The sequence below is a fragment of the Heptranchias perlo genome, chromosome 7, assembly GCF_035084215.1.
Source record: "Heptranchias perlo isolate sHepPer1 chromosome 7, sHepPer1.hap1, whole genome shotgun sequence".
In the NCBI taxonomy this organism is placed as follows: Eukaryota; Metazoa; Chordata; class Chondrichthyes; order Hexanchiformes; family Hexanchidae; genus Heptranchias; species Heptranchias perlo.
In genome coordinates, this window is record NC_090331.1 from 52,435,435 (window position 1) to 52,463,266 (window position 27,832).

General features: G+C 42.1%; 1 protein-coding gene across 1 annotated transcript in view; it reads left to right on the forward strand.

Moving 5' to 3' along the window:
* The window catches only part of rapgef4a (Rap guanine nucleotide exchange factor 4a), a 243,012-nt gene that overhangs the window by 48,519 nt on the left and 166,661 nt on the right, over positions 1–27,832 (forward strand). The window contains exons 2-3 of the mRNA XM_067987555.1: positions 3,089–3,231; positions 20,881–20,969. Of these exons, the coding sequence (XP_067843656.1) occupies positions 3,089–3,231; positions 20,881–20,969 (232 nt within the window). The remainder of the gene's footprint in view (positions 1–3,088; positions 3,232–20,880; positions 20,970–27,832) is intronic.

Sequence of the window (27,832 nt, forward strand, 5' to 3'; positions counted from 1 at the left end):
ATGAGGCAGAAAGGGGGAATGTATGACGTAAAATAAAAGAGTAATGAACTCAGAATTGAAGAAGCAACCTTGGAGGCAGAGAGAGTGCACCAATAATTGTGTTTTTTTCTGGATTATGTTTAGTATTATCCTTCTCCAGAGACCACAGCCATTATTAAAACTAGTTCTTATTCTTCACTAATGCACTTTATAGAGAAGTTCAGATGTCATATTTAAGTAAATGTTTTTTATGCAACACAAAAGCATTGAAATATTTTATCTAATGAATTTTAAAGAATAGGTTAATTGATTATCAAAGAGAAAGCTGTGTATATAACTGATCAACAAAGACACAAAGGATTTCTGATTCTATTGCATGTCACTCAACATTATACTATTAACAGGCTAGCACTAAAGCTCAGTCCTTTACTATCCTGAATGACTTGAAACAACTTATCAATCAACCTATGCATAGCTCAATAATTCAAACAATCCTCTAGATCTTTCCTCACCTCCAATCCTGTATCTGTCTTCCAACTCCTGGGCACTTATGGCCTGTCTCATATCTATTTTTGCATAATACTCTGCAATAAATTACTCTAAACTGTAAATCAGCTCACTGAGATGTTATCACAAATTATTTGCTGCCTTTCAAACTGCTGTTGTTATTCTTCGGACCCTTCTATCTGTGCTAGTGAAGAATTGGTGTTTTTCTAGCTGGTATGGAAGATTTCAAGAGTTAAGAAAAATGACAGCAAGCAAGGTCAAAATGATAGGTTTTGAGGAGGCTTTGAAAGGCAAGGAGAAAAGTAGTAAGGTGAAGGGGTTTAGGGAAGGAGTTCCTGAGAGTAGGGCTAAGACTGCTGAACACTGTGCCGCAATGGAGAAACTAGGGAGGGAAGAAGGTGCACAAGAAGCCAGAGTTGGAGCACTAATGCGCACTAAGGGAAACATAGGACTAGCAGAGGTTGCAAAGGTAGGATGGGATATGGCCATGGAGGGACTTGTAAATGAGGATGAGAATTTTGAATTTTATATGTCAGGGGACAGGAAGCCAGTGAAGGTTTCTAAGGATTTGGGATGATGGGCAACTGGGGCTTAGTGTGGGACAGTATGCAATGATGGAGATTGGAACTAGTTGCAGTTTATGTTTTGAGGCACTGTCCACATTCACAGACAAAAATCAACACAGACTAAGCCCCTCCTCCAAGCATGGTTTCTATCTCCTGCTGCTGCACACTGTAGATGGTAATTCTAGTGAGATTGGGAATTCTCGCCTGGTCCGTGGCAGCATCAATCACTTACAGTAGGAGTGACAGGAGGTAGGAGCTTTGGAATGGTGCTTTGCATGGAGAAAGAGAGGAGCAGTGTACTGGGGGCAGAGAGAGAGAGAGAAGAAGCCAGAAGCAGCATTTTTGTGAGGAAAGAGAGGGGTGAAGCTGGGAGCAGCACTTTGGGAAGCAGAAACTGGGAGTGGTGCTTTGGGAGAAGGAATTGCCAGTATTAAATGTGAGAGGGAAGAAATGAGCATGCCAGAATTAAGTGAGGTTGGGGGGGGGTGGAAAGGAAGGAAAGTGCAGCATGAACTAGGGGTGAAAGAAGTATGCTACCTTGAACATGTGAGAAGAGTGATGACTTGAGAGGAAGAAGGGTGCCAGCATGAAATGAGAGGGTTGGAAGAGGAGAAAGATTTGGATTGGCAGTTGGATGAGGCATTGTCTCCAGGAATGGGGTCTGGAGGGTGAGTGTGAACTGGGAGAGGGAGTTTGGAAGGAGAAAAGTGACTGTTAGGATAACCTTTGGGGAAGTTGGGTCTGGTTAATTTGTTGAAAACTAAAATATCATTTTATCCTTTTTTAAGAGTAAAAATGTGCCAATTATGATGTATAAAAGTGTTTAAAGTTAACCAGAATGCACCGTTTTTAAAGTAAACATTTTTTTTCAGGGAAGCATGTCCCTTGGACCCCGTTAAAAGTGTACCACCAGTTGGCGCAGACAGTATATTTGTAATTCAAAATTTGCTGCCCGCAGCGCTGATTGGAATGATTGCATAGTCAATAAGACCGAGTTCAAATCCTCTATTTCCTGTTAGGCAATTTTTTAAAAAGAAAATAAATATTAAAAAATTTCACCACTAATGGATTATCTGTCGTTACTAGCAAAATAAGTTTTAAAATATATAGATAAATAAAAAATTCCCAAATGGCCAATAGAGTAATTTTCAATAAAATTGAGCAAAAATAACAAAATGCATTGGCCATATTCATTATACATTCCAAAATACTGGAAGTACAATAAATAAAGTGTCAGAATTCAATATTTTCTGGGCATGGGGTACAGAAAGGCCTGGTTTTCAAAAATAAATCTTGTACCTTTGATACTTATCTCCCTCTTTAGGCTTTCATCTGCTAATGTTTTACTCTGATACAAGTGAATAAATAATGGGTATACCCCACAGCTTAAGTTACAAAGCAGTGTCCCATTGCACTTTCAACTTAATTGTTTTCATATGTTATAGGCTTATATTCTGGGTTGTTTTAGATTTGTCCACTGTTTTGAGGCTGTCAGCTTTTTCTAGTATTCTGTGACAGGCTGTATAGAACCGAAAAGTGAATAGAGGCTTTCAGGCTTGTTGTGCATGAATGTTTCTGCATCGCCTACATGATTCTGCTAGACAACTTAAAAGGCGTCCCTGGAAATCCTCTGTAGAGACACATCAGAAAAATAGAACTCTTGAATATCAGCTCCTTTGTATCCCCTAAGAATCTCTGGCTTGTTAGTAAGATTTAAAATTACATCTAAAATTATTTTGAAACTGGATGGCTAATACTAAATTGTATACTTAACTATTTTTGGATTTAATATTAGTACTGTGGCCAGAGAAGAAAACAATAAAAGTTTTTATAATATGCACAGGTAGTAATTTGTGCTTTATGCAAATGAATGAGGAGACATACACTGATCTTTACCAATCGTAATCTGCTAAATTCTTGAAAAATAATTATCGATAGAAACTCCTTTTATATTTCCATTTGATTTAGAGACATATGCACAGATCAGGTATTCAGTTAAAGACTGTCAAACAGTACAAATGATTTCTTTTTCCCAGACCGGCGGAGCGTTCTAGTGAAGATGTTGATATTATATTTACCCGGCTAAAAGAAGTGAAGGCATTTGAGAAATTTCATCCCAACCTCTTGTACCAAATCTGCTTGTGCGGATACTATGAAAATCTGGAGAAAGGTGTGACATGTAAGTTAAAACACTGATTATTATTATGATGATGTTTTGTTTAAAAACTGACTTTGAAGTTTTTTTTTAAAATGACCATAAATACATTTGGAGGTTATGTGAGCTCTTGTTTTCCATTTGAAATATATACCGAACCAGTTTCAAGGATCAGCTAAATTAAAGTATGTTCCATCCAATGGCAAGAGAAAGGCATTTGGAACCAGATAATGTCCTTGTGGATTTCGTTCTTTATATGTTTTTGATTTTTCATTTACAACTCTTATATTATCACATTGCTTTTCTGAATTTCACTGGAATATTTATGCTTTCTTTAATTTATCATGCTTATACATTTTATCTTGCTCTCCAAGATGTTTTAAGGGTAAATTTAGCCATTGCACACTCTTGCTAAGGAGCTTCATCCACTGTGAGCACATATCAGGAAATTCTGTGATCTCTGCATGCAATTTCCTGATCTGTGCACCTGGCAGGTAAGACTCTGTGCCAGGACTACACAATCATAAATTATATCCTTAGTTTATTTCCATTTGGAACATAAATGGAGTTTTCACTTCAAGAAAGATATGCCAGGTAAAAAGACCTATTTCAGCTTTTCTCTAGTTGCCTGATGTACTAGACATCAAGAAAATCTTTGGTTTGATCTCCAAAGTGTACTTACATTATTTATTTTGGCCAAAAAGACAGAGATAATTTATGGCCCAGAGATTGCTGGAAAAATATTGGCAAGTTCATGGCACTCGCCATTATTAGTACGTAACAAAACCAGCAATTTATGGCGAAGAAGAGATTCGCATGAGTTCCAACTCTCCACAAATTGCTGGACGATTTGCATCGCTCTGCCATTAGCCTCGCCAAAACCAAAGAAATTACAACGTCACCACTGAAATTAATTGCATGTCATGAAATTGCTGGATTTGCGCCATAAATGCAAATTAATCTCACCGTTGCCATTTAGGACTGGTAATTCATGTCGTAAGGACCCTTTTAATGACGTGATTAATAGTCCTGACATGCCACTCAACCTTGGAGGCCCAGAAAGGTAATAAATGAAGCTGTGGATTCTCACTCCAGCAGGTAGTGAATTGTTTCGAGAGGTCTTTTAAACTTTTTAAAATCTGTCTTGGCAGTATTTTTTGCCAGTCTTGCCATCCACACACTAAGCAATTCGTGCAGGTGTTACATCTTCATATTTTAAAAATCTTTATACCTTTACCTGACTTGATTAGCATAAACAGAGTTAGACTTTTCTTATTTTATATTTAATTCTCGGGACACCGCCAAAATACACCAGTATGTGAAAATAAGGGCTCATTAGTTGCAAGTACCTATAACATCTGAAATTGATTGGGGACATTTAATACCCTGGGGTTTGGAAAAAATACCCTAGCAGAACATTATTTTACGGCTTAACAGTATACTATAAAATCCACCTGAAGACTTTATCTGGTTGAAAGACAATCGACAGCATGTTACAAGAAAATTGCCCTTATACTGATCGTACTTTAACCTGTGTCAATTCACTATTATTGGTCCGCTTTATGAATTGAAGATGGCGAGTTTAGTATTTAGAACTTTACAACGAAAGTTGGAGGGTCCAATTGGCTTCATTTGGGTAGAAGTTCTTGCACAGCATAGCCCAGCAACAGTCGGCACACAAATAAATTGAGGATATGATGAGGATTTCATCAAGCTCTAACTACCGTGAACTCCAAGGAAGAGCTTGGGTAAAGGGAGGACATGAAGGGTCTGCCAGTTTCCTCCATGCTAGATTCCTTGCAATTTCAATTCCTTTTTTCATATATATTAATTTCTTTAATTATCTGAGTACTGGCGAAATAACCTCTTTTTCATTTTTATTTCTAAATGAATGAGCAATGGAATATCACTTGACTGATGCTGAGCCCACCAGTGCCATTCTGTAATGGTCTAAGTGGCAGCGGCAATCAAAGTTGCATTAATTCAGCAAACATGCGTTCACCATTGATTTTGATGGAGGCGGAGCTATTATAATTAACTTACAACTGTTTCGGCGAGGGTAATGGCACAGCGGCACAGAAGTCCCAGGAAATGATGGCGTAGGTCACTTGTGCCATAAGCCCAGAATTTGCTGGAGTGGGGCATCTCGCGGCATGTCCCATTAGTTAGACATTTTTCCTCACCGTTCAGCTCGAAAATTTTTGCAGTGCAAGTTGCTGGAAGTGCGGGCTGATAACGGCGCAGCAAGGTCAACGGGGTATCTGGGACCTTAGTGAACGATGGGACCGACAGTCTATCTCCTTAAACAATGAGATTTAAGGATAAAGAAAGAAACCGAGGAATGACAGAGAAGAAAATAGGGTGAATTAGAGACAAATTAGGTACAGAAAGAGAAGTAAAGAGAGGGAAAGAAAGATTGGATTAAGAGAGAGAGAAAAAAGAGACAAAAGGGAAAGCAAGAAAACATTTTAAAATTTTAAACTTTAAATTTTAAAAACCAGGAAGGTGTATTGCCTACCTGGTGCAAGGGTAAAGCACATCTCGGAGCAACTGGAGAGGAACTTGGAAAGGGAGGGGGAGGATCCAGTTATCATGGTCCATGTCGGCATCAATAACATAAGGAAAAACAAGAAAGAGGACCTGCTAAGGCAGTATCAGAAGCTAGGAACTAAATTAAAAAGCAGGACCTCACGGGTGCTGATCTCAGGATTACTACCTGAGCCATGTGCTAATTGGCATTCAGATAGGCAGATCAGAAAGGTGAATGTGTGGCTGAAAGAGTGGTGTGGGAAGGAGAGGTTCCATTTCAGAGGACACTGCCAAAGTCACAGTAAAAGAGGAGGTCGTTGAGATACTGGATTGGCTAAAAATTGATAAAGAGGAGATACTAGAAAGGCTGGCTATACTTAAAGTAGGTAAGTCACCACGTCCGGATAGGATGCATCCTGGCTTGCTGAGGGAAGTAAGGGTGGAAATTGCAGAGGTGCTGGCAATAATCTTCCAATCATCCTTAGATATGGGGGTGGTGCCAGAGGACTGGAGAATTGCAAATGTTACGCCCTTGTTCAAAAAACGGTGTAAGGGTAAACCCGGCAATTACAGGTCAGTCAGTTTAACCTTAGTGGTGGGGAAGATTTTAGAAACGATAATCCAGGACAAAATTAACAGCCACGTGGACAAGTGTGGATTAATAAAGGAAAGCCAGCACTGATTTGTTAAAGGCAAATCGTGTTTAACTAACTTGATTGAGTTTTTGGATTGATGAGGGCGATGTGATTGAAGGACTTTTAAAAGGTGCTTGATAAAGTACCACATAATAAGGTCAGAAATGTGGATGTTCGCTGATGATTACACAGTGTTCAGTTCCATTCACAACCCCTCAGATAATGAAGCATTTCCTGCCCGCATGCAACAAGACCTGGACAACATTCAGGCTTGGGCTGATAAGTGGCAAGTAACATTTGCGCCAGACAAGTGCCAGGCAATAACCATCTCCAACAAGAGAGAGTCTAACCACTTCCCCTTGATATTGAATGGCATCACCATCGCCGAATCCCCCACCATCAACATCCTGTGGGTCACCAGACACTTAACTGGACCAGCCACATAAATACTGTGGCTACAAGAGCCGGTCAGAGGCTGGGTATTCTGCGGCGAGTGACTCACCTCCTGACTCCCCAAAGCCTTTCTACCATCTACAAGGCACAAGTCAGGAATGTGATGGAATACTCTCCACTTGCATGGATGAGTGCAGCTCCAACAACACTCAAGAAGCTCAACACCATCCAGGACAAAGCAGCCCGCTTGATTGGCACCCCATCCACCACCCTAAACATTCACTCCCTTCACCACCGGCGCATCGTGGCTGCAGTGTGTACCATCGACAGGATGCACTGCAGCAACTCGCCAAGGCTTCTTCGACAGCACCTCCCAAACCCGCGACCTCTACCACCTAGAAGGACAAGGGCAGCAGGCACATGGGAACAACACCACCTGCACGTTCCCCTCCAAGTCATTCACCATCCTGACTTGGAAATATATCGCCATTCCTTCATCGTCGCTGGGTCAAAATCCTGGAACTCCCTTCCTAACAGCACTGTGGGAGAACTTTCACCACACGGACTGCAGCGGTTCAAGAAGGTGGCTCACCACCACCTTCTCAAGGGCAATTAGGGATGGGCAATAAATGCTGGCCTTGCCAGCGACCCCCACATCCCACAAATGAATAATTAAAAAAAATAATAGGCTTGTCAGCAAAATTGAAGCCCATGGAATAAAAGTGGCAGTGGCAGCATGGAATCAAAATTAGCTAAGTGACAGGAAACAGAGTAGTGGTGAACAGTTGCTTTTCGGACTGGAGGAAGGTATACAGTGATGTTCCCCAGAGGTCGCCACGAGGACCACTGCTCTTTTTTGATATATACTAATGACTTGGACTTGGGTGTACAGGACACAATTTCAAAATTTGCAGATGACACAAAACTTAGAAGTGTTGTAAACAGTGAGGAGGATAATAATAGACTTTAAGAGGACATAGACAGGCTGGTGGAATGGGCGGACTCATGGTAGATGAAATTTAACACAGAGAAGTGAGAAGTGATACATTTTGGCAGGAAGAATGAGGAGAGGCAATATAAACTAAATGGTACAATTCTAAAGGGTGTGCAGGAACAGAGCGACCTGGGTGTTTATGTGCACAAATCTTTGAAGGTGACAGGACACGTTGAGAAAGCGGTTAAAAAAGCATACGGGATCCTGGACTTTATAAATAAATGTATAAAGTTCAAAAGTAAGGAAGTTCTGTTGAACCTTTATAAAACACTGGTTCGGCCACAGCTGGAGTATTGTGTTCAATTCTGGGCACCGCACTTTAGGAAGGAGGTGCCCAGAATTGACCTTAGAGAGGGTGCAGAAAAGATTTACTATAATGGTTCCAGGGATGATGGACTTCAGTTACATGGATAGACTGGAGAAGCTGGGGTTGTTCTCCTTAGAGCAGAGAAGTTTAAGGGGAGATTTGATCAAAGTGTTCAAAATCAAGGGTTTAGATAAAGTAAATAAAGACAAACTGTTCTCATTGGTGGAAGGGTCGAGAACCAGGGGACACAGATTTAAGTTGATTGGCAAAAGAACCAAAGGCGACATGGGGAAAAACTTTTTTACACTGCGAGTAGTTATGATTCGGAATGCACTACCTGAAAGGGTGGTGGAAGCAGATTCAATTGTGGCTTTCAAAAAGGAATTGGATAAATACTTGAAGGGAAAAAATTTGCAGGGTTATGGGGAAAGAGCGGAGGAATGGGACTAACTGGATTGCTCTTACAAAAAGCCGGCAAGGGCTCAATGGGCCAAATGGCCTCTTTCTGTGCTGTAACCATTCTATAATTCTTTGATTCTACTGGCACCAGTACTGGGACAGGAATGTGCTGTACTGCTGGTACAGGCTCCACCTAAACCGTAATGGGACCAGAGTCCGAGGGGAAAGAATAAATAGGGCGGTGGATAAGGCTTTAAACTAGCAAGATGGGGGGAAACATAAGAAATAGAAACAGGAGTAGGCCATACAGCCCCTCGAGCCTTCTCCGTCATTCAGTAAGATCATGGCTGATCTTATAACTCAACTCCACTTTCCCGCCCTATCCCTATGTCCCTTGATACCCTTAGTGTCCAAAAATCTATCGATTTCAGTCTTGAATATATTCAACGACTGAGCATCCACAGCCCTCTGGGGTAGAGAATTCCAAAAATTAACAACCCTTTGAGTGAAGAAATTTTTCCTCATATCGGTCCTAAATGGCCGATCCCCTATCTTGAGACTATGACCTCTAGTTCTAGACTCTCCAGCCAGGGGAAATAGTGTCTCAGCACTTAGCCTGTCACGCCCTCTAAGAATTTTATATGTTGCAATGAGATCACCTCTCATTCTTCTAAACTCCAGAGAATGTAGGCCCATTCTACTCGATCTCTCCTCATAGGACAACCCTCTCATCTCAAGAATCAATCTAGTGAAACTTTGTTGCATCCCTTCTAAGGCAAGTGTATCCTTCCTTAGGTAAGGTGACCAAAACTGTACAAAGTACTCCAGGTGTGGTCTCACCAGAGCCCTATATAATTGTAGCAATCCCCTTGCAATAAAGGCTAACATAACATTTGCCTTCCTGATTGCTTGCGGTAGCTGCATGTTAACTTTTTGTGATTCGTGTACAAGGACACCCAAATATTTTTTTAAAATTCGTTCACGGGATGTGGGCGTCGCTAGCAAGGCCAGCATTTATTGCCCATCCCTAATTGCCCTCGAGAAGGTGGTGGTGAGCCGCCTTCTTGAACCGCTGCAGTCCGTGTGGTGAAGGTTCTCCCACAGTGCTGTTAGGAAGGGAGTTCCAGGATTTTGACCCAGCGACAATGAAGGAACAACGATATATTTCCAAGTCGGGATGGTGTGTGACTTGGAGGGGAACGTGCAGGTGGTGTTGTTCCTATGTGCCTGCTGCTCTTGTCCTTCTAGGTGGTAAAGGTCGCGGGTTTGGGAGGTGCTGTCGAAGAAGCCTTGGCGAGTTGTTGCAGTGCAACTCCAACAACCAACATTTCTTAGTCTCTCACCTTTTAAAAAATATTCTGCTTTTCTATTCTTCCTACCAAAGTGGATAATTTCACAATTCCCCACATTATACTCCATCTGCCACTTTCTCGCCCACTCACTTAACCTGTCTACATCCCTTTGCAGCCTCTTTATGTCCTCCTCACAGCTTACTTCATCAGCAAACTTGGATACATTACACTCGATCCTCTCATCTAAGTCATTGATATACATTGTAAACAGCTGAGGCCCAAGCACTGATCCTTGCGGCACCCCTCTAGTTAAAGGAGGTGTCTGGTAGCAATAACAAAAGCCTAAAGATAAAAGAAACAGGAGATGAGTGTAAAGGTCAGACCAGGTAAGGAATAAAGATAACATAAATGGTCAAGGAACAAATACAATTATAAAACAGAAATATAAAAGGACTGTTATAAATAAAGTAAAAGGAACAACTATTAAAGATGAATTAAACTGCCTGTACAGCAATGTACACAGCTTCCAAAATAAAATGGGGGAACTGGAGGCAATAATCCGTAGCGAGGAACCAGATGTAGTAGGAATAACTGAAACATGGCTACATAAAGAACAGGACTGGAAACTAAATATTGCAGGTTATAACACTATCAGAAAGGGTAGGGAAGGAAGAAGGGAATGTGGAGTAGCTGTACTAATTAGAGATAATATAATGGCAGTAGAAAAAAGTGACATAACTAACAGAAGGATATAAACGAAATCCATATGGATTGAAATAAAAGATAAGATGGGATCGATCACATTAATAGGGGTATAGTACAGACCACCTAATAGTGGAAAGGAGGTGGAGGAAGAAATATGTAAGCAAATATGTGAAATGAGTAAAGGACATAGAATAATAGTCATGGGAGATTTTAACTATCCCCAAATAAACTGGCAAGAAGAAGTAGGTAAAGGGGTAAAGGGAATGGAGTTTTTTCAACTTGTCCTTTCCTACCCAGTATGTAAAAAGCCCAACAAGAAAGGAAGCACTGCTGGATCCAGTAATGGGGAATGAATCAAAACAAACAGGAGGTGAGTGACTCACCTCCTGACTCCCCAAAGCCTTTCCACCATCTACAAGGCACAAGTCAGGAGTGTGATGGAATACTCTCCACTTGCCTGGATGAGTGCAGCTCCAACAACACTCAAGAAGCTCGACACCATCCAAGATAAAGCAGCCCGCTTGATTGGCACCCCATCCACCACCCTAAACATTCACTCCCTTCACCACCGGCGCACTGTGGCTGCAGTGTGCACCATCCACAGGATGCACTGCAGCAACTCGCCAAGGCTTCTTCGACAGCACCTCCCAAACCCGCGACCTCTACCACCTAGAAGGACAAGAGCAGCAGGTACATGGGAACAACACTACCTGCACGTTCCCCTCCAAGTCACACACCATCCCGACTTGGAAATATATCGCCGTTCCTTCATTGTCGCTGGGTCAAAATCCTGGAACTCCCTTCCTAACAGCACTGTGGGAGAACCGTCACCACACGGACTGCAGCGGTTCAAGAAGGCGGCTCACCACCACCTTCTCAAGGGCAATTAGGGATGGGCAATAAATGCTGGCCTCGCCAGCGACGCCCACATCCCATGAACGAATAAAAAAAAAATAAGAGAAGTAAGCGTAGGGGAACAACTAGGCAATAGCAATCACAACATAATAAGATTTAAGATAAAGATTCAGAACGACATAAATAAGACAAAGACCAAAGTAATAAATTGGAAAAAAGCTGATTTTCAGTGGATAAGAATGGAAATAGGAAAAATAAACTGGAAAAATTTACTGACAAACAAAGAAATAGAACAGCAGTGGGAAACATTTAAAACGGTGCTCAGTAGAGTCCAGGTGAAGTATATCCCACTAAAAAGCAGGAACAAATTAGCCAGTAATGACACTCCATGAATGATTTAAGAAATAAGGGCAAAATTGAAACTAAAGAAAAAGGCATATACTAAGTACATAGACATCAAAGGAGGGGCTGTCAAAGGGGAATACAAAGAAGTTAGGAAAGAAGTCAAAAAAATAATTAGGAATGCAAAAAGAAACTATGAAATTAAATTATCAAGGAATATAAAAGAAATAGTAAAGTATTCTACAGACACATAATTAACAAAAGAAAAATCAGGATAGGATTAGGGCCACTTCGGGAGACACAAGATAAACTCACAGGTAATGACAGCGAAATGGCAGAAATATTAAACAATTACTTTACCTCAGTATTTACCAGGGAGGTTAACATGGTGGGCATGATATTAGAAGAAGACGTCAAAAAAGATATAAAGATATTTAATATAGAAAAGGGAGAGGTAATTGATAAATTAATCAAATTTAGAGAGGATAAAACCCCTGGTCCAGACAGATTACATCCGTGCATATTAAAAGAAGTTAGGGAAGAGATAGCATAGGCGCTATTACATATATATAAAAACTCATTAGGAAAACGTATAGTGCCAGAGGACTGGCGGACAGCTAATGTGATTCCTTTATTTAAAAAGGGAGATAGAACAAGTCAAGGGAACTATAGACCAATTAGCTTAACGTTGGTTGTAGGAAGGATAATGGAGTCATTACTCAAAGATGTAACAGTAAAATTTCTAGAAACTGAAAATATAATAAATAGTCAGCACGGATTTCAAAAGGGAAGGTCATGCTTGACCAACCTTATTGAATTCTTTGAAGTAGTAACAGAGAGAGTAGACAAGGGTAATGTAATAGATGTAATATAATTGGATTTTCAAAAGGCCTTCAATAATGGTATGTTGGCCTTTATTGCAAGGGGGTTGGAATACAAGAGTAAGGAAGTCTTGCTACAGTTGTACAGGGCTTTGGTGAGACCACACCTGGAGCACTGTGTACAGTTTTGGCCTCCTTACCTAAGGAAGGATATATTTGCCTTAGAGGCAGTGCAACAAAGGTTCACTAGATTGATTCCTGGGATGAGAGGGTTGTCCAATGAGGAGAGATTGAATAGAATGGGCCTATACTCTCTGGAGCTTAAAAGAATGAGAGGTGACAGGGTAGTTGCTGAGAGGCTGTTTCCCCTGGCTAGAGTGTCTAGAACTAGGGGGCATTGTTTCAGGATAAGGGGTCGGCCATTTAGAACCGAGATGAGGAAACATTTCTTCACTCAGAGGGTTGTGAATCTTTGAAATTCTCTACTCCAGAGCGCTGTGGATGCTTAGTCGTTGAATATATTCAAGACTAAGATCAATAGATTTTTGGACTCTAAGGGAATCAAGGGATAAGGGGTTGGGTGGGAAAGTGGAGTTGAGGTCGAAGATCAGCCATGATCTGATTGAATGGCGGAGCAGGCTCAAGGGACCGTATGGTCTACTCCTGCTCCTATCTCTTCTGTTCTTATGATAAGATACTGCATAGTAGACTTATAACTAAGGTCAGAACATGCGGAGTCAGGGGACAAGTAGCAGAATGGATAGCAAGCTGGCTAAAAAACAAAAAACAGAGAGTAGAGGTTAAAGGTAGTTACTCAGACTGGCAAAAGGTGGGAAGTGATGTTCCACAAGTATCGGTGCTGCGATCACTGTTATTCACCATGTACATAAATGATTTGGACTCAGGAATCAGAAGTACAATTTCAAAATTTGCGGACAACACCAAATTGGGGGGTATGGTTAATACTGAGGAGGACTGTGGCAAGATACAGGAAGACATTAATAAACTTGCAGAATGAGCACGTAATTGGCAAATGAATTTCAATATAACTAAGTGTGAGGTGGTTCATTTTGGTAGGAAGAATAAGGAGGCCACGTATTGCTTGGAAAATAAGAGTCTAAATGGGGTAGAGGAGCAGCGTGATCTGGGGGTACAGATACACAATCACTAAAAGTAGCGACGCAGATTAATAAGGTCATTAAAAAAAAACAAAGCGCTGGGATTCATTTCTAGAGGGATAAAATTGATAAGCAGAGAAGTTATGTTAAACTTATATAGAACCTTGGTTAGACCACACTTGGAGTACTGTCAACAGCTCTGGTCTCCATATTATAAAAAGGATACAGAGGCACTGGAGAGGGTGCAGAAATATTTTCTAGAAAGGTACAAGAACTGAGAGCTTATGCCTGTCAGGAAACATTGAACAGGCTGGGGCTCCTTACTCTAGAAAAGAGAAGACTGAGGGTGACCTGATTGAGGATTTTAAGATTATGAAAGGGTTCAATAAGGTAGATGTGGAGAAGATGTTTTCACTTGCTGGGGAGACCAGAACGAGGGACCATAAATATAAGATAGTCACTAATAAATCTAATAGGGAATTCAGGAGAAACTTCTTTACTCAGAGAGTGGTTAGAATGTGGAACTCGCTACCACAAGGAGTGGTTGAGGCGACTAGCGTAGATGCATTTAAAGGGAAGCTAGATAAACACGAGAGAGAAAGGAATAGAAGGATATGCTGATAGGGTCAGATGAAGTATGGAGGGAGGAGGCTCATGTGGAGCATGAACACCGGCATGGACCTGTTGGGCTGAATGGCCTGTTTCTGTGCTGTACATTCTATGTAATTCTATGTAAAAGGGTCCTTATGCTGTTAAGCACCAGCCCTAACTTTCTACCGCGAGTTTAATTCGTAATTAATGCACAAATACAGCAATTTCCTGAAACTCACAGGGAGGTTGAGGGTGAGCTCCTGTTTTTGCGAGGCTAACGGTGGAGTGGCTCAAATCCTCCAGCAATTTGCGGCGATTGAAAACTCAAGGGGTATTTCTTCCTCGCCACAAATTGCTGGATGATTTACATACTAATAATGACTTGCACATTAAACTCGCAGTTATTGTGCCAGCAAATTCTGGCCCCATATTTCCTGGAATATCTGAGCTGGAATAATGGCGTACGCCGTAAATGCAACATTACTGAGGCGCAAGTTTTCAAGGAAATCTGAGCCAACATCTGAATTGGTGCTAACAAGTGCACATTGCTTTAAAATCACTGCACAATTTTTTTATATGCTTGTTTGTTGGTTCTTGTGCTACAAAAGGAGTTCAGTCTATGGGTTCAGTTTTAGATTTTTTCTCCCTGTATCATCCCACTTTACAAATTTCAAATGTTGACAGATACACCACTATAATTATCTAGGAACACATGTTCCTCTAGACATCTGTATTGATAGCAGATCATTCTGAGGGGGATTCTATTGTTATGCAAAATAATCATTTAAAAGGAAACTGATAGTCAGAAGAAACAAGGGTGGATTTGGGGGCTATAAACAATGCAACAGGAATGCAATCTACCATAATTTTCATGATTATTATATTTTTGAATAGTTTCAAACATGCGATGCACTTGCATTTTTAAAATGGTTCAAAAGATAATTACTGAGAAAGTTATATATTGGGTACTCATGAATCAGTGCTAATTGGTTTTAATATTTTTTGCAAATACTGATAGTAATGGTCTCCAACATTTAGGCAGATTCAGACCTCCAAGCAGTTATTGTAGCTCGTTATATCATACACCAATATGTTTATTTAGCTCTGTCGTGTCTAAAGCCCGTCTCTAATGGGGCACCTCTGAATAGAACACATGGATTATATATTAGTCCTGTTGTTTGGGTTAAGTTGACCTCTCACATATCAACTAAAAATAAGTGAGAGTCCTGTCGAACCAATCTGTTCCCAGCAGTATCACAGCTTGAAGTTCATTCAAAGCAATAATCTAGTATCAGATAGATTAATTTGATGTCTGTATTGGTTTTGAATGACGTAAGAATTTAGTCCAGTTCCCTGTACATCATTTTTAATTTTACTTTCAAAAAACAAAACAATTTATGTCTAGAAATTCATTCACACCCAAAAATGGGCACACAAGGGGCACAGGGAATGATCCCTGCGCCTGAATGGATAGGCCCAAGGCGCACCTAATATTGGGCTTTGGGCCTCATTATCATCGAACTGTCGAGCTGTGGACACCTAATGCGTGTCCCCAGGCAGCTCGTCGGAGACAGGGCCTTGTAGATCATGCCATTTTGTCGCCAGCATTGGCCCTCAAGTAAGTCCTTAAAGATGACTGGGAGAGGTGGGCGATCAAGACGGGGTGCGATCGGCTGGGAGGGTAGCGGTGGCTGGGATCGGGGGAAGTGACAGTGGCGATCGGCCTGCTCCTCCCGGCTCCACATTCAGGTAAGTATTTTTAACAAACTTACCTTCTTGGTGGTGGCCTGCAGACCTGGTTTCCCTGAATACAACCGGTGCTGGCTGCCTCAGGGCAAACCAGTATTGCATGGAGGGGGCTCAAACAGGTGTTATGTCCCTTATTTGCATATGTAAAGGGCTTAACGCTCATTAGAGGCGTGGGCCCAGGATGCTTATTTTTTAACTTTACCAATATGGTGGGTGATGCATTTCCAGCTCGTCATGAGCATGCACTTCCTGGCCCCCATATGGATCGCTTAGATGCTCATTTCGTGCCCAAAAAACAGGAGCAGCACCATCGAATTTCTAGACCATGGAGTCAGAGATATGACATGGTTGAATCCTGCCTTAAACTATCGGATTTACACATATCGGGGTAATTTTGACTTTGGGTGATAGTGTAAAACGAGCGATATAGGATCAGCCACCTGTTATACATCTCAAGATGTTGAAACCAAAGAACTGGTATTTAATTAGTTACTACAAGCATAGTAAACAATAGAACATTTTATATATATATATATATATATATATGATCTGCAAGATTTGTCTCTGAACCTAGTTAACATGCAGGTAAAGCAAGCAATTAGGAAAGCACATGGTATGTTGGCCTTTATTGCAAGGGGGTTGGAGTACAAGAGTAAGGAAGTCTTGCTGCAATTGTACAGGGCTATGGTGAGACCACACCTGACACCTGGAGTACTGTGTAAGTTTTGGTCTCCTTACCTAAGGAAGGATATACTTGCCTTAAAGGTGGTGCAATGAAGTTTCACTAGATTGATTCCTGGGATGAGAGGGATGTCCTATGAGAAGAGATTGAGTAAAATGGGCCTATACTCTCTGGAGTTTAGAAGAATGGGAGGTGATCTCATTGAAACATATAAGATTCTGAGAGGGCATGACAGGTTAGATGCTGAGAGGATGTTTCCCCTGGCTGGAGATTCTGGAACTAGGGGGCATAGTCTCAGGATAAGGGGTCGGCCATTTAGGACTGAGATGAGGAGAAATTTCTTTACTCAGCGGGTTGTGAATCTTTGGATTTCTCTACCCCAGAGGGCTGTGGATGCTCAGTCGTTGAGTATATTCAAGATTGAGAATGATAGATTTTTGGACTCAAAGGGTATCAAGGGTTATGGGGATCGGGCGGGAAAGTGGAGTTGAGGTCGAAGATCAGCCATGATCTTATAGAATGGTAGAGCAGGCTTGAAGGGCCGTATGGGGGCGGGGGGTGGGGGGTATTCCTGCTCCTATTTCTTATGTTCTTATGTTCTATGCATTGGTTCATCGATGCTCCAAGCTGGCTCCACCTTGTGTCCAAGTCAACTTCATCCTATCACTGGACCTCACACTTTAACTTACATCTTTAACGGTCTCTCATATTGCCTCCTTCCTGCCCTCTATCATTCTCAATCTTGAATATACTCAACAAATGAGCTTCCTGCCCTCTGTTTACAACTAAGACATGTCTCTCCTAATCTTTGCCATGCCTATGTAACCTGAATTCCTACTGTGTCCATTCATGTGCACATTTTGAATGCTGCTCTGGACCTGAGCACATTACTTCTATCTCCTTTTTTTTCTCTTAGCCCTTCTCTGCTGCCTTCTCTCCTTACCTGTCAACTAGTCAGACTCAGGTACTTTTCCCCACTCCGATTCCTGCCCCAACCCATCACTACTCCTCAGTCTTCCTACTATTCTGCCACCGTCCTAGGCTTGAATCGTCCTTGAATAAACCCAGAACTACCCTCTGTGCCTCTCTCGACATTCTTTGAAGGGCCAATCGAGGCACTAGTCGCTGCCTCCTTACGAGCAGCAACCCCAACTGCCCATCCTCCTCTCTGATCTTCTCGCCCAGTGTGCCCAATGGGGACTATTCTGGTCAACCTCCTACCCATCCTACTCACTCCACCCACCACCACCTCCTCAGCCTCTGCAGTAGATCAACAATCACCACCCGTCTGTGCATTCCTCTCCAGAATGTCCATTCACTCATGAACAAGGCACTTGCCATCCACAACCTTATTGTGGATGATTTCATTGACATCCTGGCTTTGACTAAAACTTTCCTCATTGTTGGCGACATCTTACCCCATACTGAAGTCTCCCCATCTGGCTATACTTTCCACAACCTGCCACACCCAAGCTTGTGCAGTGGCGGTGTAGCCCTTATCACCAAATCACACCTTGATTGATCTCTTCCCCTACCCCACTGGCAACTTCTCCTCCTTCGAGCACCTCACCTTGTGCTACCCCTCTCGCCTCTCCTTTAAAATCTTCATTGGCTACCGCGCCCTCAAGGCCATTCCCGGGGTTCTCCCTGAGATATTGTCCCTCCTTTCCTCCTTCGGTCAGTGCACAGAGTGACTCCTCATCCTCGTTGATTTCAGTCTCCACTTCAATTCACCTTGCTCTCTCCCCTCTAATTTCATTTCCCTCCTGTCTTCCCTTATCCTCTCCTAACCATATTCACAACCACCCCCTCAACCCTGCCATCTCACGTGGCCTCACTACTTCCATTGCCTCAATTACAGAACAAGCCATCTCAGGCCATTTCCTTGTGTCTCACCACTCACATCCCTCACTCCCTTCCATCCTCACTTCCTACTATGTCCACTCCTGGTAAGTCTCCCCCAAGTCACCTACAAGAACAGCAATTCCGGTTTTCAGTATGCAGCAACCGGAATCATCGCTGTTAGCAGCAGCACTCAGGTAGGAGCTGCACTGAGAAGAGAGGGCTGAGAGAAGAATGGGTGCCAATGAAAGGGAGGGAAGAGGGGAAATGACTTGGAGAAAGAATGGAGAGGGAAATTGATGGCAATGAAGGAGGAAGCGAAGGAGAAAATGAAGGGGAGAGAGAGGGGACAGAAGCTAGGATTGATGCTTTGGGGAATAGAGGGGAGCAGTTAGGAGTGTGAGCATTAATTGAGAGGGAGTGGGGAGGAGGAGTGGCAGCATAAACTGAGGGCTGGAGGGGGATAAGAGTACCAGGTTGAAGTGGGGGGAAGAAGAGTGCCAATTTGAACAGGAGAGGGGGAAAGAAGTTTTCCAGTTTGAAAGGGGAATTAATTGTGTTAACTTGAATGGTGGGTGGAAGAACTGACGATGCAGCAGCCCAAAATTGTAATCCTTCTCACCGGCGAACTACCAGGGGATGCTCAGCAGGCGTATGCAGCTCGCCAGTCTCATTTAAATGAGGCCCAAGGCTCAATATCGGATGTGCCTTAAACCTACCCATTCCAGCACAAGGATTATTCTCAGTGCCCAGTCAATCAATTTCTAGGCAAGTGAATTTATGGTGCCACATAGACTCCATTCTCACTTGTTTTTGCAGAAACCAGTCACACTGCCAGGAGGTAGAAAGTATGAACAGGGGCTTTTGAGAAGCAAGCCTTTTGAGGCATATCATATGAGCCACTCATTTCTGATATCCATCAGAGTCATATTCAGTCCTTTAATGACCAATATATGTCCAGTATGATCCCAATCAAAACATACTAAAAATTGTACAGGAATTGCAATTCATTATATAAATTCTGATTGCTTCTCATAAGGAGCTAATTCTGACAAGAAGACCTCTTCTGAAATCGAAGCCTCACCAATTACAACCTGTCAGCTACCTGACAATGCTCAACATCACAGCTAATTATCCATTTCAAGAGAAGAAAAGCTGACATCATCCACTTCAGCCTGTTTAAACTATTCTTTCATCAGAGTGACATCGATTGTAATTGCATAAAAGTTTTCCCCCATTCCATCCTGCCCTCCCTCATTAAGAATGATGTTTGATGGTCTAAAAGTGATGAAAAAATAAATAAATTTAAATCAAAATTGTATTTTTAGAAATTGGAATAAATATGCTTGGTACAAATATTGGTAATGTTCTGCTTTAAATGATAAGCTCACCAACATACCACCAACCAAGTAGAAACATTTTGTTGACCATTGGCAGTAAAGCCACACTCATTGAATACTGCAAACTAGCACATATCACTTCAGCTACATAATTTAAAAATTGATCTTTAAAAATGCTTATTTTGAAGATGTCAGTGATTTTAAATGCACAGTTCCTGAAATATTTTCTCTATTCAAAAAATCTTTTTTAAGATTAAAAATCTATCAATTGTAAACTATGAAAATGCTTAAAATTGACTAGAATATATCACTTTTAGTCTAAAAATTCTAAATGTTCCAGAAGAGCATTCCCCCCAGATCCCTCTTGAAATGTAGCTTCAATTTTGTAACATCAGCAGTTGAATTTCCCCCTTCATGCTTTCATGTACTTTTTCTTCTTCAATACAAAAGAAGGAATATTATGTATACCTACAGTTACAAAGTTACAAAGCCTACTTTTTTACACATATTATAGGCTTATAGTCAAGGTCGTTCTTGAGTTGTCAGCTTTTTGGGGTTGTGTCAGCTTTTTTGAAACTGTTGCTTAGCTTTTGCTAGTTTTCTAGCATGGCATGTATGCTTCTTGTTTTGTTTAAATATACTGTTCTTCCTGAAGTTGGGATGTATAAAGTTCTGCCTGTTTAGTGTTCTTGAATATTATGCAAGAATTCACACAAATTAAGAATTGTTTTTGATTTTCATTTTTTAAGGGAAGAGGAAGAGTAGATAAATATTTGAAGCAGAGGACTATGCAGGGTTATAGGGAGAGAGCAGAGCAGTAGGATTATTTTTGGACTGCTCGAGCAAGAATCAGTGCAGCACGATGCGCTGAGTGGCCTCCTCCTATGCTGTAAACTTCTATGGTTCTATGAATTAGCCATTCTGTGATTAGGGGAAAGACTGACCAGAGCCATGGAGTAAAATATTGGTACATGAAATGTCTTCCAAATATTTCTGTATATGCTTATTGGTTAGTGAGTGTCAGTGAGAACTATTCCATACCATGTTTTACAATGTTCTTTTGTGCATTTGCTTCACAGTGTTTCGACAAGGAGACATTGGGACATGTTGGTACGCTGTACTCGCTGGATCTTTGGATGTTAAAGTGTCAGAAACTGCCAGCCAACAGGTAAAGAGAGTGTTTTGTTCAATTCACTGTTCTTCCTGTTTTTGGAATATGCAAAGATTTGTCAACTTTGTTCACAAAACAATAAATTTGATATTTCAGTAAAACGTAAATCAAAATGTAGTGAACTTTTTCAGCTGATATTCAACATTTTTTTCTGACATTCAAATGAAATAAAAATATTCCAGTGTACTATTATAGCAGGCTTTGTTGTGAACACAACCAAGTAGTTTATTGCCCTATTTGGCTAAATCTACTAATGTAATTTTCATGGTTTTATGACAAGATGTTGTTTCCTGTAACTCCAGCATCAGAGGTATACTTCTGTTGAATTTCTAGAGCTGGAATATCCTCTTTGATGCAATGGTCCTGGATCCTGGGATCAAGGTAATTTGAATAATTTGGGTGGGCCACTGCTGGGTCACCCACGTCAGGTGAGGGGCAGGGAAATTGCTGTGGTGCCTACCACAACATGGGAATGGGGCAGGCCATTCAGCCCCTTGAGTCTGTTCTGCCATTCAGTTAGATCATGGCTGATCTGTATCTTAACTCCATTTACCCTCCTTGGTTCCATATCCCTTAATATCCTTGCCTAACAAATATCTATCAATCTCAGTTTTGAAATTTCCAATTGTCCCAGCCTCAACAGCTTTTTGGGGAGAGAGTTCCAGATTTCCACTACCCTTTGTGTGAAGAAGTGCTTCCTGACGTCACCCCTGAATGGCATAGCCAGTGGCAGTGGCTAAAGATCTTAAACTTAAAAAAACATTTTCTTTAATTTTTATTTTCCCATCCTGCCAACTGAAATTATTTGCTCTGTGATTGGTTGCAGTAGGCAAGGTGGCTCTCAAAAATTTAACTCCTGCCTGCTCAGATAACACCTGTTTACAGGGCTAATTGAAAAAGGAATTTGGGGCCTTGGTGTCACATGTTCATTGTTTTTCAGTGCAAACCAACTCCATGCCTGTGAAGCCTTGTTTACTCTTGTGCAATGTTAGCCATGTTCAGAGATGTATTCCAAAAAATATACCCCAGGCTAACGATTACGGAATCTGTATCTATGAAGTATTACACAACCATGTCACATTCCCATAGAGTGAAAATATAACTGCAGAAAATCGTAAAATTACCAGAAGACTAAACAAATTGACATTAATAGACTGATCTGAAAACATTTGGATTTTTCTTTTTAACTTGCATCTTTACATACGATTCAGTAAAAATGTATTTCATCAGAATTTTGCAATTCTGAAAAGACTTGCTAAAAATGTTAACATTTTCTGCAGAGAGGATAAACCAGTTGGAAAACTATGCAGATTCTTTTAAATATGTGTCGCTAGGTTTGCAACTGATTTGGAACAAAACTCAAAAACAGGAACATAGTTTTCTCCACTGTGGCTCATTGCGTTGTGGAAGGACATCAGGCATACTGCAGAATTAAATGTAAATGTATATCCCGCAAACTTACACTGTATAGACCACTGTGTACATAATATGGTCAAACATGCATGCTTTTAATGGGCTGATGCTCACTATGAACAGGGAATGTGCTTTGTTTATCTGAACAAATCTTTTTCTGGTTACAGTAAGTAAGGAAGGATAAATGTGGGAAAGCTCCTCCTTTTACTGATAATACCATTAGCTCCAGCTGCAAGTGGTGCAGTAAAGGAGGATGGCTGTGTTTGGAGGGGAGGCCACTGTTCTGTCAACAAAGATGTTAAAGATGCTTGAATGGAGTTTGCAGACAGAGTGAATAGAATCCCAAGTCCATAAAACAAATGAGGAAGAAGTGTTAAGATATCAGAAGTACCAAAATAAGTGTACTCACCTCTGCATACATTATTTTGCTATTATGGCATAGTTTGCATAGCACAAAGCAGAACCGTGAGCTTCAGCACCCTCAGGGAGGAAGCATGCAAACCATGGAGATAATCTTACCTGCTTTTACTGTCAGCTTGGCTCAGTTGATTGCATCTTTAGCTTTGAATGAAACAAGAATGCCATTGTCAGAGGGGACTGGACTCCCAGACCAGGAATTTCCTCAGTCCAGGCCCCGGGTTGGCCTGGCTGTGCTGTGGCGCCTTATATGCCAAAAAGAAAGCAGCGTACTAGCCCCAGGAATGGCAGATGTGGGGCCCACCTTGCGGTTCCAGACCTAGTCCACGGCTTAGACCCCTGAAGATCTTTGCCACTAGATGGATTATTTCAGTTCCATTACAGAAGGAGCTGATGGGCTGCTGGAACTTTTATTTTGAGGGGGCAGGGGCTCCTGGCACCCTTACATAGCAGCTGACATCAGATGGGATTCCCAACTACATGGCACAGGCAAATACCTGAGATGCGCCCCTGTTAGCGAGGGTGCCTGCTGGGTGCATACAATTCAGGTAAACCATCCCTGATGCTGAATACTCCCATCGGACCAGTGGTGGAAGGCCCCAAGGGCGCAATCCTGGCATAGGTGCTGGAATTGCTGGCCTATGCATTTTTGGGGCCATAATCTAGGCTAATGCTTTAGTGCAATACTAAAGGAATGCTTGCATTGTCGGAATTCTGTTTCTTGGATGAGATGTTAAATCAAGGTCACATCTCCTTATTCCATTAGACATTAAAGACCCCATGACACTATTCGTAAGAGGGCTTGGCGCTCTCCTGGTGTCCTGGCCAACATTCTTCCCACAACCATCACCAGAATTAGCTTAGCTGGTCATTCATCTCATTTGCTGTTTGTGAGACCTTATTGTGTTCAAATTGGCTGCTGTGTTTGCCTACAAAACAACAGTGACTGTACTTGGAAAAGGTTGTGAAGCACATTGGTAGGTCCTGAAGATGTGACAAGTAATATAAATGATTTTTTTCTTTCTTTCTTTCTTTGATATCAGAAAAGCTGAAGGATGCACTTTTTTCTGGGGCATGCAAAGATCACTTGCTTTGCACCACATAAATGTTGAACGCTATGCTCTGAACCAGCACTACCACCAGCATGTTACGTTGGAATGCACTCACACAGGAGAGATGTGGACTATATACGTGGTTGGCTGATCGGGCATTCTGCCAATTTTGAACATCTGGATGTCTTGTGTTTGCTTCCAGGAGAAGGCTGCACACAGCTACTGCGAGTGAAGATGCATTGTTGGGAAACCTCGCAATATCCAGAGGTGTCTAGATTTGAAGAGGTGGCCTTAGGCCCTTAGTCTGTTGAAGGAGCTGAGAAGCTAGAGTTTGGAGACATGCTGCCACCGCCAGGAAGTTTTCTCCATTTGCTGGAGTCGTTGTTACCCTTACTCATTCTCTCACTCAGTAACGCAGAGGCATACATTGCACAACAGTAGGATTGCACACTATATATGGCAACTTACCTTTCTTCGAAAGTATTCCATCCTGAAACTATTGTGATAATCTTCCTTTTCTCTTCGTATAAAGTTGTCCCAAGATTAGGTGACATCATCCGAGGGCAGCCTGGATCTGAGCACTTCATAGCTGGTCATGTTACACATGACCTCATGACAGGTGAAGAGACAAAAGATCAAAAGCAAAATACCGCGGATGCTGGAAATCTGAAATAAAAGCAGAAAATGCTGGAAAAGCTCAGTAAGTGAGGCAACATCTGTGGAGAAAGAAACAGAGTTAATGTTTCAGGTCGAAGACCTTTCGTCAGAACTGGAAGAACTAAAGAGTTAAAATTTTTAAGCAAGTACAGAGCCAGGGGAAGGGGGGGAGGGAATGGAGTGGAGAGGAGGAAAGAACAAAAGGGAAGCTCTGTGATAGGGTAGAGGGCAAGAGTGTACTTGCTTAAAAACTTTAACTCTTTAACATCTTCCAGTTCTGACGACACATCTTTGACCTCAAACGTTAACTCTGTTTCTTTCTCCACAGGTGCAGCCTCACTTGCTGAGCTTTTCCAGCATTTTCTGTTTTTATTTCAAATTTCCAGCATCCACAGTATTTTGCTTTTGATTTAGTGCTTAATTCACGGCTGCTTCTCTTCCAGTAATGCCCATCTTTAGGAAGTTCTGATCTTCTCTCCGATGGGATTTCTGTTTGTCTCTTTTACCTTGTTCACCTTCATTGCTTTCTGTTTCACTTCTCGTGTTTGATCAGGTTTCTTCTAAAACTCGCTTTCACAGCCACATCTCTTTCCTCAGTAACTGTCTCCAGCTCCAACTAATGCCATGTGGTTTCCAACTTAAATTCCACCCTTCATGTTTCAGATCCACCCGTGATTACAGATATCTCCATGATATTCAGCGTTCCTTGAACCACTGCTTTCATTGCTTTCTGAGATCCACACTCAACGTCATGCACCGCCACATGCACACTCTCGACCTCTCTCTTCAGCAGCACCGACTCAGTCTATTTCAGAGCTGTCCTGGTCCACAGGTCCATTTCATCCTTCGCCTCATCCGGCACTTGAACAAAAAACTTTTTTTCTTCCTTTCAGATGTCAAGGACCACAAGCTTCAACAACTCTTAGATACCAACGTCCCTCCTGATCCTTCTTCCCCTTCACTTTCCTCTGACCCCATCCCTCCCTCCAATCTCACCCTTTGTCATGTTCTCACTATTCCCTCTGACCTCCCCCTCTCTGATCCCAAATGATCAATCCTCAGCAAAGGCCTCAGCTTCATCCCCTTACGCCCCCACCTCAATAAATTTCAAGCTCGACACGATGCTGATGTTTTCTTCAGTCGTCTTCGCCTCCACACCCACTTCTTTGGCCAGGAGTCTTCTCCCCCTTTCTCCCACCCTTCCCTCACCTTCACATGGTCCATCTCCGACTCTTCCCTTCCCTTCCTTGATTTCTCTATCCCCATTTCTGGGAATAGGCTGTTAACCATTATCTATTATAAGCCCACTGACTCCCACAGCTGCTTTGATTACACTTCCTCAGATCCTGTTTCCTGTAAGGATTCTAGTCCCGTCTCCCAGTTTCTCTATCTCTGTCGCATCTGTTCCGATGATGCCACCTCCCACACCAGTGCTTCCGATATGACTTCTTTTTTCCTCAACCAAGGATTCCCCTCCACTAGTTGACAGGGCCCTCAACTGTGTCCATCCTATTTCTTGCACTTCTGCCCTTAACCCTTCCCCTCCCTCCCAGAACCATGATAGGGTCCCCCTTGTCCTCACCTTCCACGCTATTAGCCTCCACATTCAACATATCATCCACCGCTATTTCCGCCACCTCCAGCGCGATCCCACCACCAAACGCATCTTCCCCTCTCCTCCCCTTTCAGCATTCCGAAGGGACCATTCCCTCTGCGACACCCTGGTCCACTCTTCCATCGCCCCCAACACCCATCCTCCTTCTCACAGCACCTTCCCGTGCAAGTGCAGGAGATGCAACACCTGCCCTTTCACCTCCTCCCTTCCCACTGTCCAGGGCCCCAAACACTCCTTCCTGGTGAAACAGCGTACTTCTTTCAATTTAGTATACTGTATCCGCTGCTCACAATGTGGTCCCCCCTACACTGGGGAGACCAAACGCAGATTGGGTGATCGCTTTGCTGAACACCTCTGCTCAGTCCGCAAGCGTGACCTTGACCTGCCGGTCGCTTGCCATTTTAATTCCCCGTCCCACTCCTACTCTGTCCTTGGCCTTTTACACTGTTCCAATGAAGCTCAACGGGAGCTGGAGGAACAGCACCTCATCTTTCGATCAGGCACTTTACAACCTTCCGGACTCAACATTGATTTCAATAACTTGAGTCCATAATCACTGCTCCCATTTATTTATTTATTTCCTTTTGTTTTGTTGGACTGCAGCTTCTGGTTATGGTTCTGTTGTTGCCATTTACAGCTCCTCTAGACCCATCTTTTGTTTCTTAATTTGTCCCATTACCACCCTCCTTGCCTTGCACTATCATCCTTTTGTCATTTAATCACTCATGCCTTCTACCCTATCACAGACCTTCCTTTTTGTTCTTTCCTCCCCTCCCTCCCCGCCCCCTTCCCTGACTCTGTACTTGCTTAAAAACTTTAACTCTTTAACATCTTCCAGTCCTAACGAAAGGTCTTCGACCTGGAACGTTAACTCTGTTTATTTCTCCACAGATGCTGCCTCACTTGCTGAGCTTTTCCAGCATTTTCTGTTTTTATTATAAGAGACAAAAGAGGCAGTTCCTCTCAGGGTGACTGCGCATCCTGGTCAAATGTCTCAAATGATGAAGTGTCAATTAGCAGGCAGCCTATACCTTCTCACAAGGCTCCAACTATAGAAGATCTATTTCATGACCCTACACCCAGAGGTACAATGCCACTTCCATCTACATTTTCTCCTCCCAATGAGGGAGCATTTAAGACATTGTTGGAGTAAAGGAACTAGAATATCTTACAGGGGCACCAATGGACGCATGGCGCTAGATACTAGAAACATTTTATTATGTAAATTTAAACACATTTTGAGCACTATATTCCTCCTTAGTGAGGACAGGTTTGTTGGGAAGAGCCATGTTAAAATAATAACTGATAGTAGGTGGTGTAAGATAGTGGTTCAGGTACAATAGATGAAAAAGTACAACTTATGAAGATTTCAGTGCCAGTTCTCTTAAAAATAGCTCTTCTGTTTCACAAATGGACTTCCAAGGGCAGCAGTTTTCTAAGGAGAATGGCTTTGTTGCTGACATGATCCGAAAACCTGCTTCAGAATTTCCAAAACAGGAAAACCGTACTCGTATTTTACGAGGCAGTTTTGAGAATCAGTGTGTAAAGCTGTATCAGAATTGTTTAGATGGTCTTCCTAGGTCATCTGAGTATGTTCATTTGACAAAGATTATGCCACAGTGTAGCGAATATAGCCCTCATTCTTCCCAAAGCAGCCTGTTGTGGTCTGATAGCAACACATTGAGCCCCACTGGTGAGCCTAATCT